We start from the raw sequence: 12,964 nt of genomic DNA on the forward strand, positions 1-12,964 counted from the left end.
AAACTTTCATTAAAATTGACATACAATATACTGAATTAAAGCTACACTCGTTGTGAATCTATTCACCAAGTCAGATTTGTAAAATGCTTTATGCTGCAGTAGTTTATGTGTCGGGGGGCTAGGGTCAGTTTGTTATATCTGGAGTACTTCTCCTGTCCTATTCGGTGTCCTGTGTGAATCTAAGTGTGCGTTCTCTCCTTCTCTCTTTCTTTCTCTCTCTCTCTCGGAGGACCTGAGCCCTAGGACCATGCCCCAGGACTACCTGACATGATGACTCCTTGCTGTCCCCAGTCCACCTGGCCATGCTGCTGCTCCAGTTTCAACTGGCCTGGGCCCTAGGACCATGTCCCAGGACTACCTGACATGATGACTCCTTGCTGTCCCCAGTCCACCTGGCCATGCTGCTGCTCCAGTTTCAACTGTTCTGCCTTACTATTATTCAACCATGCTGGTCATTTATGAACATTTGAACATCTTGGCCACGTTCTGTTATAATCTCCACCCGGCACAGCCAGAAGAGGACTGGCCACCCCACATATGCTCTCTCTAATTCTCTCTTTCTTTCTCTCTCTCGGAGGTCCTGAGCCCTAGGACCGTGCCCCAGGACTACCTGACATGATGACTCCTTGCTGTCCCCAGTCCACCTGACTGTGCTGCTGCTCCAGTTTCAACTGTTCTGCCTTATTATTATTCGACCATGCTGGTCATTTATGAACATTTGAACATCTTGGTCATGTTCTGTTATAATCTCTACCCGGCACAGCCAGAAGAGGACTGGCCACCCCACATAGCCTGGTTCCTCTCTAGGTTTCTTCCTAGGTTTTGGCCTTTCTAGGGAGTTTTTCCTAGCCACCGTGCTTTTACACCTGCATTGTTTGCTGTTTGGGGTTTTAGGCTGGGTTTCTGTACAGCACTTTGAGATATCAGCTGATGTACGAAGGGCTATATAAATAAATTTGATTTGATTTGCCTCAACATGGCTGTCTGCGTGGACATGGCTGTCTGCCTCAACATGGCTGTCTGTGTGGACATGGCTGAGAGCGTCTGCTAAATGACTTAAATGTAAATGCCTCAACATGGCTGTCTGCCTCAACATGGCTGTCTGCATGGACATGGCTGTCTGCGTGGACATGGCTGTCTGCGTGGACATGGCTGTCTGCCTCAACATGGCTGTCTGCGTGGACATGGCTGTCTGCCTCAACATGGCTGTCTGCGTCAACATGGCTGTCTGCCTCAACATGGCTGTCTGCGTGGACATGGCTGTCTGCTTCAACATGGCTGTCTGCGTGGACATGGCTGTCTTTGTGGACATGCAGAGCTGATGTGTTGTACCTGTTTCCATGACAACCGTCAGCTGCTATCGTAACTGTCAGTCAAAGGCTCTTCAATCATGAAAGGACTATGAAGTTGTTTTAAAATTAAAGGATTTTCATATGATCTGGTTTATGATCTATTAGTTTGCCTTCTAGGATAAATATTGTACTTGAACAAGCATTATAAACCTGAAAGATTATTTTATTAAAATACAATGAATAAACAAAGCCAAATATATAGACTGAATGAACTGAAACAGAACACACACCATGGTTGTGAAGTTCTATGTCAGGCCTTATCCAAGTTATTCCATTCATTAACCCATAGGTTATAAAACACTACAGCGCTGTCAAACATTTGATTTATTCAATGAATGGACTCCTATTGGATAAATACATTAGAAGCCAACATAGTAATGAATGATTTACCATAGAATATACATGAAGCACTGTAGCATAATATCTAGACACCAGACAGACTCCCTGCTATAGGTTCGTCACCCCAGGCAGTTTCAACAGTAGATGTCTGCTTTATTGTCTTACTACAGATGTGGGATAAGGTCACCATTATTATTTTATACCGATAAAGTTGCTAAACCTCTGTGAGAATCCATCAACACTAAACAGTTCTTCTAGGAGGAACTAGCTACCTGGACAACAGAAATGTAACGGTCTAAATTAACACGCCAAAATTTCATGAAATTGAGTCAAACAGACTTGTGTGCATGAATTAGATGTTTCTCATGTAACCTTCCTGTAACACCACTATCATGTCGCCTGGCTGAAAGGCTGCTCTATATGACCATCTAAAGCATATCAGAACCATTACAGCTCTATGTACAGATTTACTACTTAACACACACATGTACCATGATTAAAAAATATAATTTAAAAAAAGCCTCAAACCATCAACATGAAAGGCTTACTAGTGAGTACACGTTATTCTCCAGTGTTGTATGTTTGCAGTTTGAGCCGTTGGTCAGAGTGCTGGACTGGGTAACGGGTAGTTTGGGCCCCAGGTTGAGGGCTCAGGGCTGGGCAGACACCCCGCTGCTCTCCTCCCTTCCTGGACCAGACATCTGCATGAAGAGTTCTCTCAGTTCGCTGACCTCGTCTTGCGGTTGGGCAACGCTGCGCTGCTCGCGATCCTCAATGAAGTCCCACAGACGCACAGAGTTCAGGAACTACAACCCAACAACACACAGAAGATCTGTTACCATGATGCTAGTTAAGTATTATATTGTAGCAGGTATTGGCAGTAGCACCGTACCCTCACGTTCCCCTCAGAGCCCAGCTGCTTGCGGGGTTTGTCCGGCTCGGCCCGTGTTCCGTCAGGGTAAGCATGCATGTAGAAACACTTCCCTCCAAACGGACAGGTTCCCCGGCCCTGGTCAAAGTATTTACACGGCTTCTTACTGCAAGAGAAAACAGGACAGAACAGGACACTGGGTAGGGTTAGAGTTAGGGACCAGCACCCTGGTCAAAGTATTTTACACGGCTTCTTACTGCAAGAGAAAACAGGACAGGTGTTGGAACTAGGACACTTGGCAGGGTTAGGGACACGGGGCCTAATTTATACAACTTTAGACCATGCGTACACACAGTTTCTTGTGGTTGAAATATTGCATTGCAAGGTTGAAGGCAAAAGTAGTAGCCAGTAGTAGCAGTAGCAGCCTGGAGATGCCTGTAGTAGTAATAGAATGTAGTAAGTGTCCTAGAGTAGTAGTATCCTGTAGTAGTAGTAGTAGACTGTAGTAGTTAGTATCCTAGAATAGTAGTAGACTGTAGTAGTTAGTATCCTAGAGTAGTAGTATCCTGTAGTAGTACTAGACTGTAGAATTTAGTATCCTAGAGTAGTAGTATCCTGTAGTAGTAGCCTGTACTAGTAGCAGCCTAGAGAAGTAGTAGCCTGTAGTTGCCAGTAGTAGCAGCAGCAGCCTGTAGTAGTAGCAGCCTAGAGTAGTAGTAGCCTGTAGTAGCAGCAGCAGCCTGTAGTAGTCGTAGTAGCAGCCTAGAGTAGTAGTAGCCTGTACTAGTAGCAGCCTAGAGTAGTAGTTGCCAGTAGTAGCCTGTGGTAGCAGCAGCAGCCTGTAGTAGTAGTAGTAGTAGCAGCCTAGAGTAGTAGTTGCCAGTAGTAGCCTGTAGTAGCAGCAGCAGCAGCCTGTAGTAGTAGCCTGTACTAGTAGCAGCCTAGAGTAGTAGTAGCCTGTAGTAGCAGCAGCAGCCTGTACTAGTAGCAGCCTAGAGTAGTAGTAGCCTGTACTAGTAGCAGCCTAGAGTAGTAGTTGCCAGTAGTAGCAGCAGCAGCCTGTAGTAGTAGCCTGTACTTGTAGCAGCCTAGAGTAGTAGTAGCCTGTACTAGTAGCAGCCTAGAGTAGTAGTAGCCTGTAGTTGCCAGTAGTAGCAGCAGCAGCCTGTAGTAGAAGCCTGTACTAGTCGCAGCCTAGAGTAGTAGTAGCCTGTACTAGTAGCAGCCTAGAGTAGTAGTTGCCAGTAGTTGCCAGTAGTAGCAGCAGCAGCCTGTAGTAGTAGTAGTAGCAGCCTAGAGTAGTAGTAGCCTGTACTAGTAGCAGCCTAGAGTAGTAGTTGCCAGTAGTTGCCAGTAGTAGCAGCAGCAGCCTGTAGTAGTAGTAGTAGCAGCCTAGAGTAGTAGTAGTAGTAGCAGCAGCCTGTGGTAGTAGTAGTAGCAGCCTGTAGTAGTAGTAGTAGCAGCCTAGAGTAGTAGTAGTAGTAGCAGCCTGTAGTAGTAGTAGTAGCAGCAGCCTGTAGTAGTAGTAGTAGCAGCCTAGAGTAGTAGTTGCCAGTAGTAGCCTGTGGTAGCAGCAGCAGCCTGTAGTAGTAGTAGTAGCAGCCTAGAGTAGTAGTAGCCTGTAGTAGCAGCAGCAGCCTGTAGTAGAAGCCTGTACTAGTAGCAGCCTAGAGTAGTAGTAGCCTGTACTAGTAGCAGCCTAGAGTAGTAGTTGCCAGTAGTAGCAGCAGCAGCCTGTAGTAGAAGTAGTAGCAGCCTAGAGTAGTAGTAGCCTGTAGTAGCAGCAGCAGCCTGTAGTAGTAGCCTGTACTAGTAGCAGCCTAGAGTAGTAGCAGCCTGTAGTAGTAGCAGCCTGTACTAGTAGCAGCCTAGAGTAGTAGTAGACTGTAGTAGCATTAGCAGCCTGTAGTAGTAGCCTGTACTAGCATTAGCAGCCTGTAGTAGTAGCCTGTACTAGTAGCAGCCTAGAGTAGTAGTTGCCTGTAGTAGCATTAGCAGCCTGTAGTAGCAGCCTGTACTAGTAGCAGCCTAGAGTAGTAGTAGACTGTAGTAGCATTAGCAGCCTGTAGTAGTAGCCTGTACTAGTAGCAGCCTAGAGTAGTAGTTGCCTGTAGTAGCAGCAGCAGCCTGTAGTAGTAGCCTGTACTAGTAGCAGCCTAGAGTAGTAGTTGCCAGTAGTAGCAGCAGCAGCCTGTAGTAGTAGCCTGTACTAGTAGCAGCCTAGAGTAGTAGTAGCCTGTACTAGTAGCAGCCTAGAGTAGTAGTAGCCTGTACTAGTAGCAGCCTAGAGTAGTAGTTGCCAGTAGTAGCAGCAGCAGCCTGTAGTAGTAGCCTGTACTAGTAGCAGCCTAGAGTAGTAGTAGCCTGTACTAGTAGCAGCCTAGAGTAGTAGTAGCCTGTACTAGTAGCAGCCTAGAGTAGTAGTAGCCTGTACTAGTAGCAGCCTGTAGTAGTAGCCTGTACTAGTAGCAGCCTAGAGTAGTAGTAGCCTGTACTAGTAGCAGCCTAGAGTAGTAGTAGCCTGTACTAGTAGCAGCCTGTAGTAGTAGCCTGTACTAGTAGCAGCCTAGAGTAGTAGTAGCCTGTACTAGTAGCAGCCTGTAGTAGTAGCAGCCTAGAGTAGTAGTAGCCTGTACTAGTAGCAGCCTAGAGTAGTAGTAGCCTGTAGTAGCATTAGCAGCCTGTAGTAGTAGCCTGTACTAGTAGCAGCCTAGAGTAGTAGTAGACTGTAGTAGCAGCAGCAGCCTGTAGTAGAAGTAGTACACAACTTGCAGACTTGTTTTCGAGTTGCTGTGCGTTTTGTTGCCAACCTATTTTGCTACCTGACAACTTTACGGTTTTTACTTTTTAATTACCGTTTATATTTTTGTTTTTTCCCTCAACTTTTTCACTCCAGACGCTTTATCTGGACACCGTTCGTCAGCACCTCCAACAGCCAACCAGTAGTAACATTAACATGATGCTTTATCTGGACATGGTTCGTCAGGACCTCCACCAGCCAACCAGTAGTAACATTAACATGATGCTTTATCTGGACATGGTTCGTCAGGACCTCCAACACCCAAGCTAAGTAGTAACATTAACATGATGCCTTCTAGTTTGACTTCCGGGTTGGAGCGAGCGGTCGCTTCCGCACTCGGTCCGCAGGTAGTATTACATTTCATTATAGTACAACGGTTTGATTTGTCTAATCTTAGCAATTTCTTCTTAGCTAGCTACATAGCCGTCTTTGTATCATAGATAATTGCGTAATTATCGTATTTCGTCGTCCTAACGCAGTCTACACTGCTATCTGCCCTGCAGCTAGCCAGCTAGCTAACGTCCACCGTCTACCGATTAGCAGCACAACTATTACACTCAACTGAACGACTTGATTAGTGTAGTGTTAGCTAGCTACATAGTTGTCTTTGCTGTCTTCGTATCCAAGATAATTGTGTAGTTTAGAGTGTGTAGTTTTAGAGTGATTATCTTAATTTACCAAGGCTAGCTAGCCAGCTATTTGTCGTCCTTAACGTAGGAGACACTGCTAGCTAGCCAACAGCTAGCCAACGTCTACCGAACAGAACTTCCGCACTCAACAACCCGGTCGCATTTCGCTTCGCTCCACAGGTAGTATCACATTTTTCATTTCATTACAGTACAACGGCTTGATTTGTTTGATCGTAGCTAGCTACATAGCTAGCTACATAGCCGTCTTTGTATCAAAGATAATTGTGTAGTCTAGAGCGATTTCCTAGGTTAGCTAGCCAGCTATTGTCGTTCTTTTAACGCAACGTAACGTAATCAACACTGCCAGCTAGCCAGCTAGCCCCGAATAGCAGCACAGTAGAAACTATTACACTCAACAGAACGACTTGATTAGTGTAGTGTCAACAACGCAGCCACTGCCAGCTAGCCTACATAGTCAACAACGCAGCCTCTGCCAGCTAGCCTACTTCAGCAGTACTGTATCATTTTAATCATTTTAGTCAATAAGATTCTTGCTACGTAAGCTTAACTTTCTGAACATTCGAGACGTGTAGTCCACTTGTCATTCCAATCTCCTTTGCATTAGCGTAGCCTCGTCTGTAGCCTGTCAACTATGTGTCTGTCTATCCCTGTTCTCTCCTCTCTGCACAGACCATACAAACGCTCCACACCGCGTGGCCGCGGCCACCCTAATCTGGTGGTCCCAGCGCGCACGACCCACGTGGAGTTCCAGGTCTCCGGTAGCCTCTGGAACTGCCGATCTGCGGCCAACAAGGCAGAGTTCATCTCAGCCTATGCCACCCTCCAGTCCCTCGACTTCTTGGCACTGACGGAAACATGGATCACCACAGATAACACTGCTACTCCTACTGCTCTCTCTTCGTCCGCCCACGTGTTCTCGCACACCCCGAGAGCTTCTGGTTAGCGGGGTGGTGGCACCGGGATCCTCATCTCTCCCAAGTGGTCATTCTCTCTTTCTCCCCTTACCCATCTGTCTATCGCCTCCTTTGAATTCCATGCTGTCACAGTTACCAGCCCTTTCAAGCTTAACATCCTTATCATTTATCGCCCTCCAGGTTCCCTCGGAGAGTTCATCAATGAGCTTGATGCCTTGATAAGCTCCTTTCCTGAGGACGGCTCACCTCTCACAGTTCTGGGCGACTTTAACCTCCCCACGTCTACCTTTGACTCATTCTTCTCTGCCTCCTTCTTTCCACTCCTCTCCTCTTTTGACCTCACCCTCTCACCTTCCCCCCCTACTCACAAGGCAGGAAATACGCTCGACCTCATCTTTACTAGATGCTGTTCTTCCACTAAACTCATTGCAACTCCCCTCCAAGTCTCCGACCACTACATTGTATCCTTTTCCCTCTCGCTCTCATCCAACACTTCCCACACTGCCCCTACTCGGATGGTATCGCGCCGTCCCAACCTTTGCTCTCTCTCCCCCGCTACTCTCTCCTCTTCCATCCTATCATCTCTTCCCTCTGCTCAAACCTTCTCCAACCTATCTCCTGATTCTGCCTCCTCAACCCTCCTCTCCTCCCTTTCTGCATCCTTTGACTCTCTATGTCCCCTATCCTCCAGGCCGGCTCGGTCCTCCCCTCCCGCTCCGTGGCTCGACGACTCATTGCGAGCTCACAGAACAGGGCTCCGGGCAGCCGAGCGGAAATGGAGGAAAACTCGCCTCCCTGCGGACCTGGCATCCTTTCACTCCCTCTTCTCTCTCTGCTGCTAAAGCCACTTTCTACCACTCTAAATTCCAAGCATCTGCCTCTAACCCTAGGAAGCTCTTTGCCACCTTCTCCTCCCTCCTGAATCCTCCTCCCCCTCCCCCCCCTCCTCCTCTCTGCAGATGACTTCGTCAACCATTTTGAAAAGAAGGTCGACGACATTCGATCCTCGTTTGCTAAGTCAAACGACACCGCTGGTTCTGCTCACACTGCCCTACCCTGTGCTCTGACCTCTTTCTCCCCTCTCTCTCCAGATGAAATCTCGCGTCTTGTGACGGCCGGCCGCCCAACAACCTGCCCGCTTGACCCTATCCCCTCCTCTCTTCTCCAGACCATTTCCGGAGACCTTCTCCCTTACCTCACCTCGCTCATCAACTCATCCCTGACCGCTGGCTACGTCCCTTCCGTCTTCAAGAGAGCGAGAGTTGCACCCCTTCTGAAAAAACCTACACTCGATCCCTCCGATGTCAACAACTACAGACCAGTATCCCTTCTTTCTTTTCTCTCCAAAACTCTTGAACGTGCCGTCCTTGGCCAGCTCTCCCGCTATCTCTCTCAGAATGACCTTCTTGATCCATATCAGTCAGGTTTCAAGACTAGTCATTCAACTGAGACTGCTCTTCTCTGTATCACGGAGGCGCTCCGCACTGCTAAAGCTAACTCTCTCTCCTCTGCTCTCATCCTTCTAGACCTATCGGCTGCCTTCGATACTGTGAACCATCAGATCCTCCTCTCCACCCTCTCCGAGTTGGGCATCTCCGGCGCGGCCCACGCTTGGATTGCGTCCTACCTGACAGGTCGCTCCTACCAGGTGGCGTGGCGAGAATCCGTCTCCACACCACGTGCTCTCACCACTGGTGTCCCCCAGGGCTCTGTTCTAGGCCCTCTCCTATTCTCGCTATACACCAAGTCACTTGGCTCTGTCATAACCTCACATGGTCTCTCCTATCATTGCTATGCAGATGACACAAAATTAATCTTCTCCTTTCCCCCTTCTGATGACCAGGTGGCGAATCGCATCTCTGCATGTCTGGCAGACATATCAGTGTGGATGACGGATCACCACCACAAGCTGAACCTCGGCAAGACGGAGCTGCTCTTCCTCCCGGGGAAGGACTGCCCGTTCCATGATCTCGCCATCACGGTTGACAACTCCATTGTGTCCTCCTCCCAGAGCGCTAAGAACCTTGGCGTGATCCTGGACAACACCCTGTCGTTCTCAACTAACATCAAGGCGGTGGCCCGTTCCTGTAGGTTCATGCTCTACAACATCCGCAGAGTACGACCCTGCCTCACACAGGAAGCGGCGCAGGTCCTAATCCAGGCACTTGTCATCTCCCGTCTGGATTACTGCAACTCGCTGTTGGCTGGGCTCCCTGCCTGTGCCATTAAACCCCTACAACTCATCCAGAACGCCGCAGCCCGTCTGGTGTTCAACCTTCCCAAGTTCTCTCACGTCACCCCGCTCCTCCGCTCTCTCCACTGGCTTCCAGTTGAAGCTCGCATCCGCTACAAGACCATGGTGCTTGCCTACGGAGCTGTGAGGGGAACGGCACCTCAGTACCTCCAGGCTCTGATCAGGCCCTACACCCAAACAAGGGCACTGCGTTCATCCACCTCTGGCCTGCTCGCCTCCCTACCACTGAGGAAGTACAGTTCCTGCTCAGCCCAGTCAAAACTGTTCGCTGCTCTGGCCCCCCAATGATGGAACAAACTCCCTCACGACGCCAGGACAGCGGAGTCAATCACCACCTTCCGGAGACACCTGAAACCCCACCTCTTTAAGGAATACCTAGGATAGGATAAAGTAATCCCTCTCACCCCCCCCTTAAAAGATTTAGATGCACTACTGTTCCACTGGATGTCATAAGGTGAATGCACCAATTTGTAAGTCGCTCTGGATAAGAGCGTCTGCTAAATGACTTAAATGTAATGTTAAATGTAATTGCAGTCGCTGTACTCATAATATACAGGAGAACGATCGCCTTACGGCGAGGATAGCTGTACTACAAGATCAGCTTCAGACGCAATCGTTAGGCAAGGGTAATTTCAGTGTAGGAAAGGATGAAACAGCGTCTGTGCCACCAGTAAGTACAGATAGTAGTATAAATCCCCTGGCACAGTCCCCGCAGCCGGACAACCTTCTCACGGTTTCTGGAAGGAAATGCTGTAGGAATGCTCAACCGGTGTCGCTCATTCAGCCGACAGAAACTTTCAACCGGTTTTCCCCATTAAGCAGCGAGTCAGAGGCTGAGCCTTCGCTTGTCTCTACTCCTCCCGTTACGGGGTCTGAGACGCCGAAGCTTCCCACCATTAGCTCTGACAAATTGAAAACCCTAGTCATTGGCGACTCCATTACCCGCAGTATTAGACTTAAAACGAATCATCCAGCGATCATACACTGTTTACCAGGGGGCAGGGCTACCGACGTTAAGGCTAATCTGAAGATGGTGCTGGCTAAAGCTAAAACTGCTGAGTGTAGAGAGTATAGAGATATTGTTATCCACGTCGGCACCAACGATGTTAGGATGAAACAGTCAGAGATCACCAAGCGCAACATAGCTTCTGCGTGTAAATCAGCTGGAAAGATGTGTCGGCATCGAGTAATTGTCTCTGGCCCCCTCCCAGTTAGGAGGAGTGATGAGCTCTACAGCAGAGTCTCACAACTCAATCGCTGGTTGAAAACTGTTTTCTGCCCCTCCCAAAAAATAGAATTTGTAGATAATTGGCCCTCTTTCTGGGACTCACCCACAAACAGGACCAAGCCTGGCCTGCTGAGGAGTGACGGACTCCATCCTAGCTGGAGGGGTGCTCTCATCTTATCTACCAACATAGACAGGGCTCTAACTCCTCTAGCTCCACAATGAAATAGGGTGCAGGCCAGGCAGCAGGCTGTTAGCCAGCCTGCCAGCATAGTGGAGTCTGCCACTAGCACAGTCAGTGTAGTCAGCTCAGCTATCACCATTGAGACCGTGTCTGTGCCTCGACCTAGGTTGGGCAAAACTAAACATGGCGGTGTTCGCCTTAGCAATCTCACTAGGATAAAGACCACCTCCATTCCTGTCATTACTGAAAGAGATCATGATACCTCACATCTCAAAATAGGGCTACTTAATGTTAGATCCCTTACTTCAAAGGCAATTATAGTCAATGAACTAATCACTGATCATAATCTTGATGTGATTGGCCTGACTGAAACATGGCTTAAGCCTGATGAATTTACTGTTTTAAACGAGGCCTCACCTCCTGGCTACACTAGTGACCATATCCCCCGTGCATCCCGCAAAGGCGGAGGTGTTGCTAACATTTACGATAGCAAATTTCAATTTACAAAAAAATAATGACGTTTTCATCTTTTGAGCTTCTAGTCATGAAATCTATGCAGCCTACTCAATCACTTTTTATAGCTACTGTTTACAGGCCTCCTGGGCCATATATAGCGTTTCTCATTGAGTTCCCTGAATTCCTATCGGACCTTGTAGTCATAGCAGATAATATTCTAATCTTTGGTGACTTTAATATTCACATGGAAAAGTTCACAGACCCACTCCAAAAGGCTTTCGGAGCCATCATCGACTCAGTGGGTTTTGTCCAACATGTCTCTGGACCCACTCACTGTCAGTCATACTCTGGACCTAGTTTTGTCCCATGGAATAAATGTTGTGGATCTTAATGTTTTTCCTCATAATCTTGGACTATCGGACCACCATTTTATTACGTTTGCAAATGCAACAAATAAACTGCTCAGACCCCAACCAAGGAACATCAAAAGTCGTGGTGTTGGAGTCCTGAGGGGCCCCAGTGTTGAGGATGAGCGTGGCAGGCGTGTTGTTGCCTACCCTTACCACCTGGGGGCAGCCAGTCAGGATAGTCCAGGATCCAGTTCTAGAGCGAGGTGTTTAGTCCCAGGGTCCTTAGCTTAGTGATGAGCTTTGTGGGCACTATGGTGTTGAACGCTGAGCTGTAGTCAATGAACAGCATCCTCAAATAGGGGTTGCTTTTGTCCAGGTGGGAAAGGGCAGTGTGGAGTTCGATTGGATCTGTTGGGGCGGTATGCGAATTGGAGTGGGTGTAGGGTATCAGGGTTTATACTGTTGATGTGAGACATGACCAGCCTTTCAAACCACTTCATCGCTACCGATGTGAGTGCTACGGGGTGGTAATTATTTAGGCAGGTTACCTTTTCTTCCTTGGGCACAGGGACTATAGTGGTCTGCTTGAAACACATAGGTATTACAGACTCGGTCAGGCAGAGGTTGAAAATGTCAGTGAAGACACTTGCCAGTTGGTCTGCACATGCTTTGAGTACACATCCTGGTAATCAGTCTTTCCCCGCGGATTTGTGAATGTTGCCCTGTTTAAAGATATTGCTCACATCGGCTACCAATAGTGTTATCACACACTCGTCCGGAACTAGCTGGTGCTCTCATGCATGCTTTAGTGTTGCTTGCTTAGAAGCGAGCATAAAAGGCATTTAGCTCGTCTGGTAGGCTTGCGTCACTGGGCAGCTCGCGGCTGTGTTTCCCTTTGTAGTCTGATAGTTTTCAAGCCCTGCCACATCCGACGACCGTCAGAGTAGGATTCAATCTTGGTCCTGTATTGACGCTTTGCCTGTTTGATGGTTCGTCTGAGGGCATAGCAGGATCTCTTATTAGCGTCCGGATTAGTGTCCCGCTCCTTTAAAGTGGCAGCTCTAGCTTTTAGCTTGATGCAGATGTTGCCTGTAATCCATAGCTTCTGGTTAGGATATGTACGTATGGTCACTGTGGGGATGTTGCCTGTAATCCATAGCTTCTGGTTAGGATATGTACGTATGGTCACTGTGGGGATGTTGCCTGTAATCCATAGCTTCTGGTTAGGATATGTACGTATGGTCACTGTGGGGACGACGTCATTGATGCAGATGTTGCCTGTAATCCATGGCTTCTGGTTGGGATATGTACATATGGTCACTTTGGGGACGACGTCATTGATGCACTGGATGAAGCCGATGACTGATGTGGTATTCTCCTCAATGCCATTGGATGAATCCCGGAACATATTCCAGTCTGTGCTAGCAAAACAGTCCTGTAATGTAGCATCCGCTTCATCTGACCACTTCCGTATTGAGCGAGTCACTGGTACTTCCTGCTTTAGGTTTTTGCTTGTAAGCAGGAATCAGAATTATGGTCAGATTTGCCAAATGGAGAGCTTTGTATGCA

The 12,964-nt window shown here is 48.1% G+C and overlaps 1 protein-coding gene across 2 annotated transcripts in view; it reads right to left on the reverse strand.

Moving 5' to 3' along the window:
• Positions 1–1,494: 1,494 nt before the first annotated feature.
• Positions 1,495–12,964, reverse strand: part of LOC115121761 (E3 ubiquitin-protein ligase makorin-2-like) — a 35,054-nt gene continuing 23,584 nt past the window's right edge. Inside the window, exons 7-8 of one of the 2 annotated variants that reach the window (XM_029650898.2) lie at positions 2,584–2,728; positions 1,495–2,497 (exon numbers count right to left, since the gene is read on the reverse strand). In XM_029650898.2, the coding sequence (XP_029506758.1) occupies positions 2,342–2,497; positions 2,584–2,728 (301 nt within the window). In that variant the 3' untranslated portion in view covers positions 1,495–2,341. Of the gene's footprint in view, positions 2,498–2,583; positions 2,759–12,964 lie in introns of both variants that reach the window. The other variant, XM_029650897.2, reaches the window with a different exon arrangement.

The sequence above is a fragment of the Oncorhynchus nerka genome, linkage group LG2 (assembly GCF_034236695.1).
Source record: "Oncorhynchus nerka isolate Pitt River linkage group LG2, Oner_Uvic_2.0, whole genome shotgun sequence".
NCBI classification, from domain to species: domain Eukaryota; kingdom Metazoa; phylum Chordata; class Actinopteri; order Salmoniformes; family Salmonidae; genus Oncorhynchus; species Oncorhynchus nerka.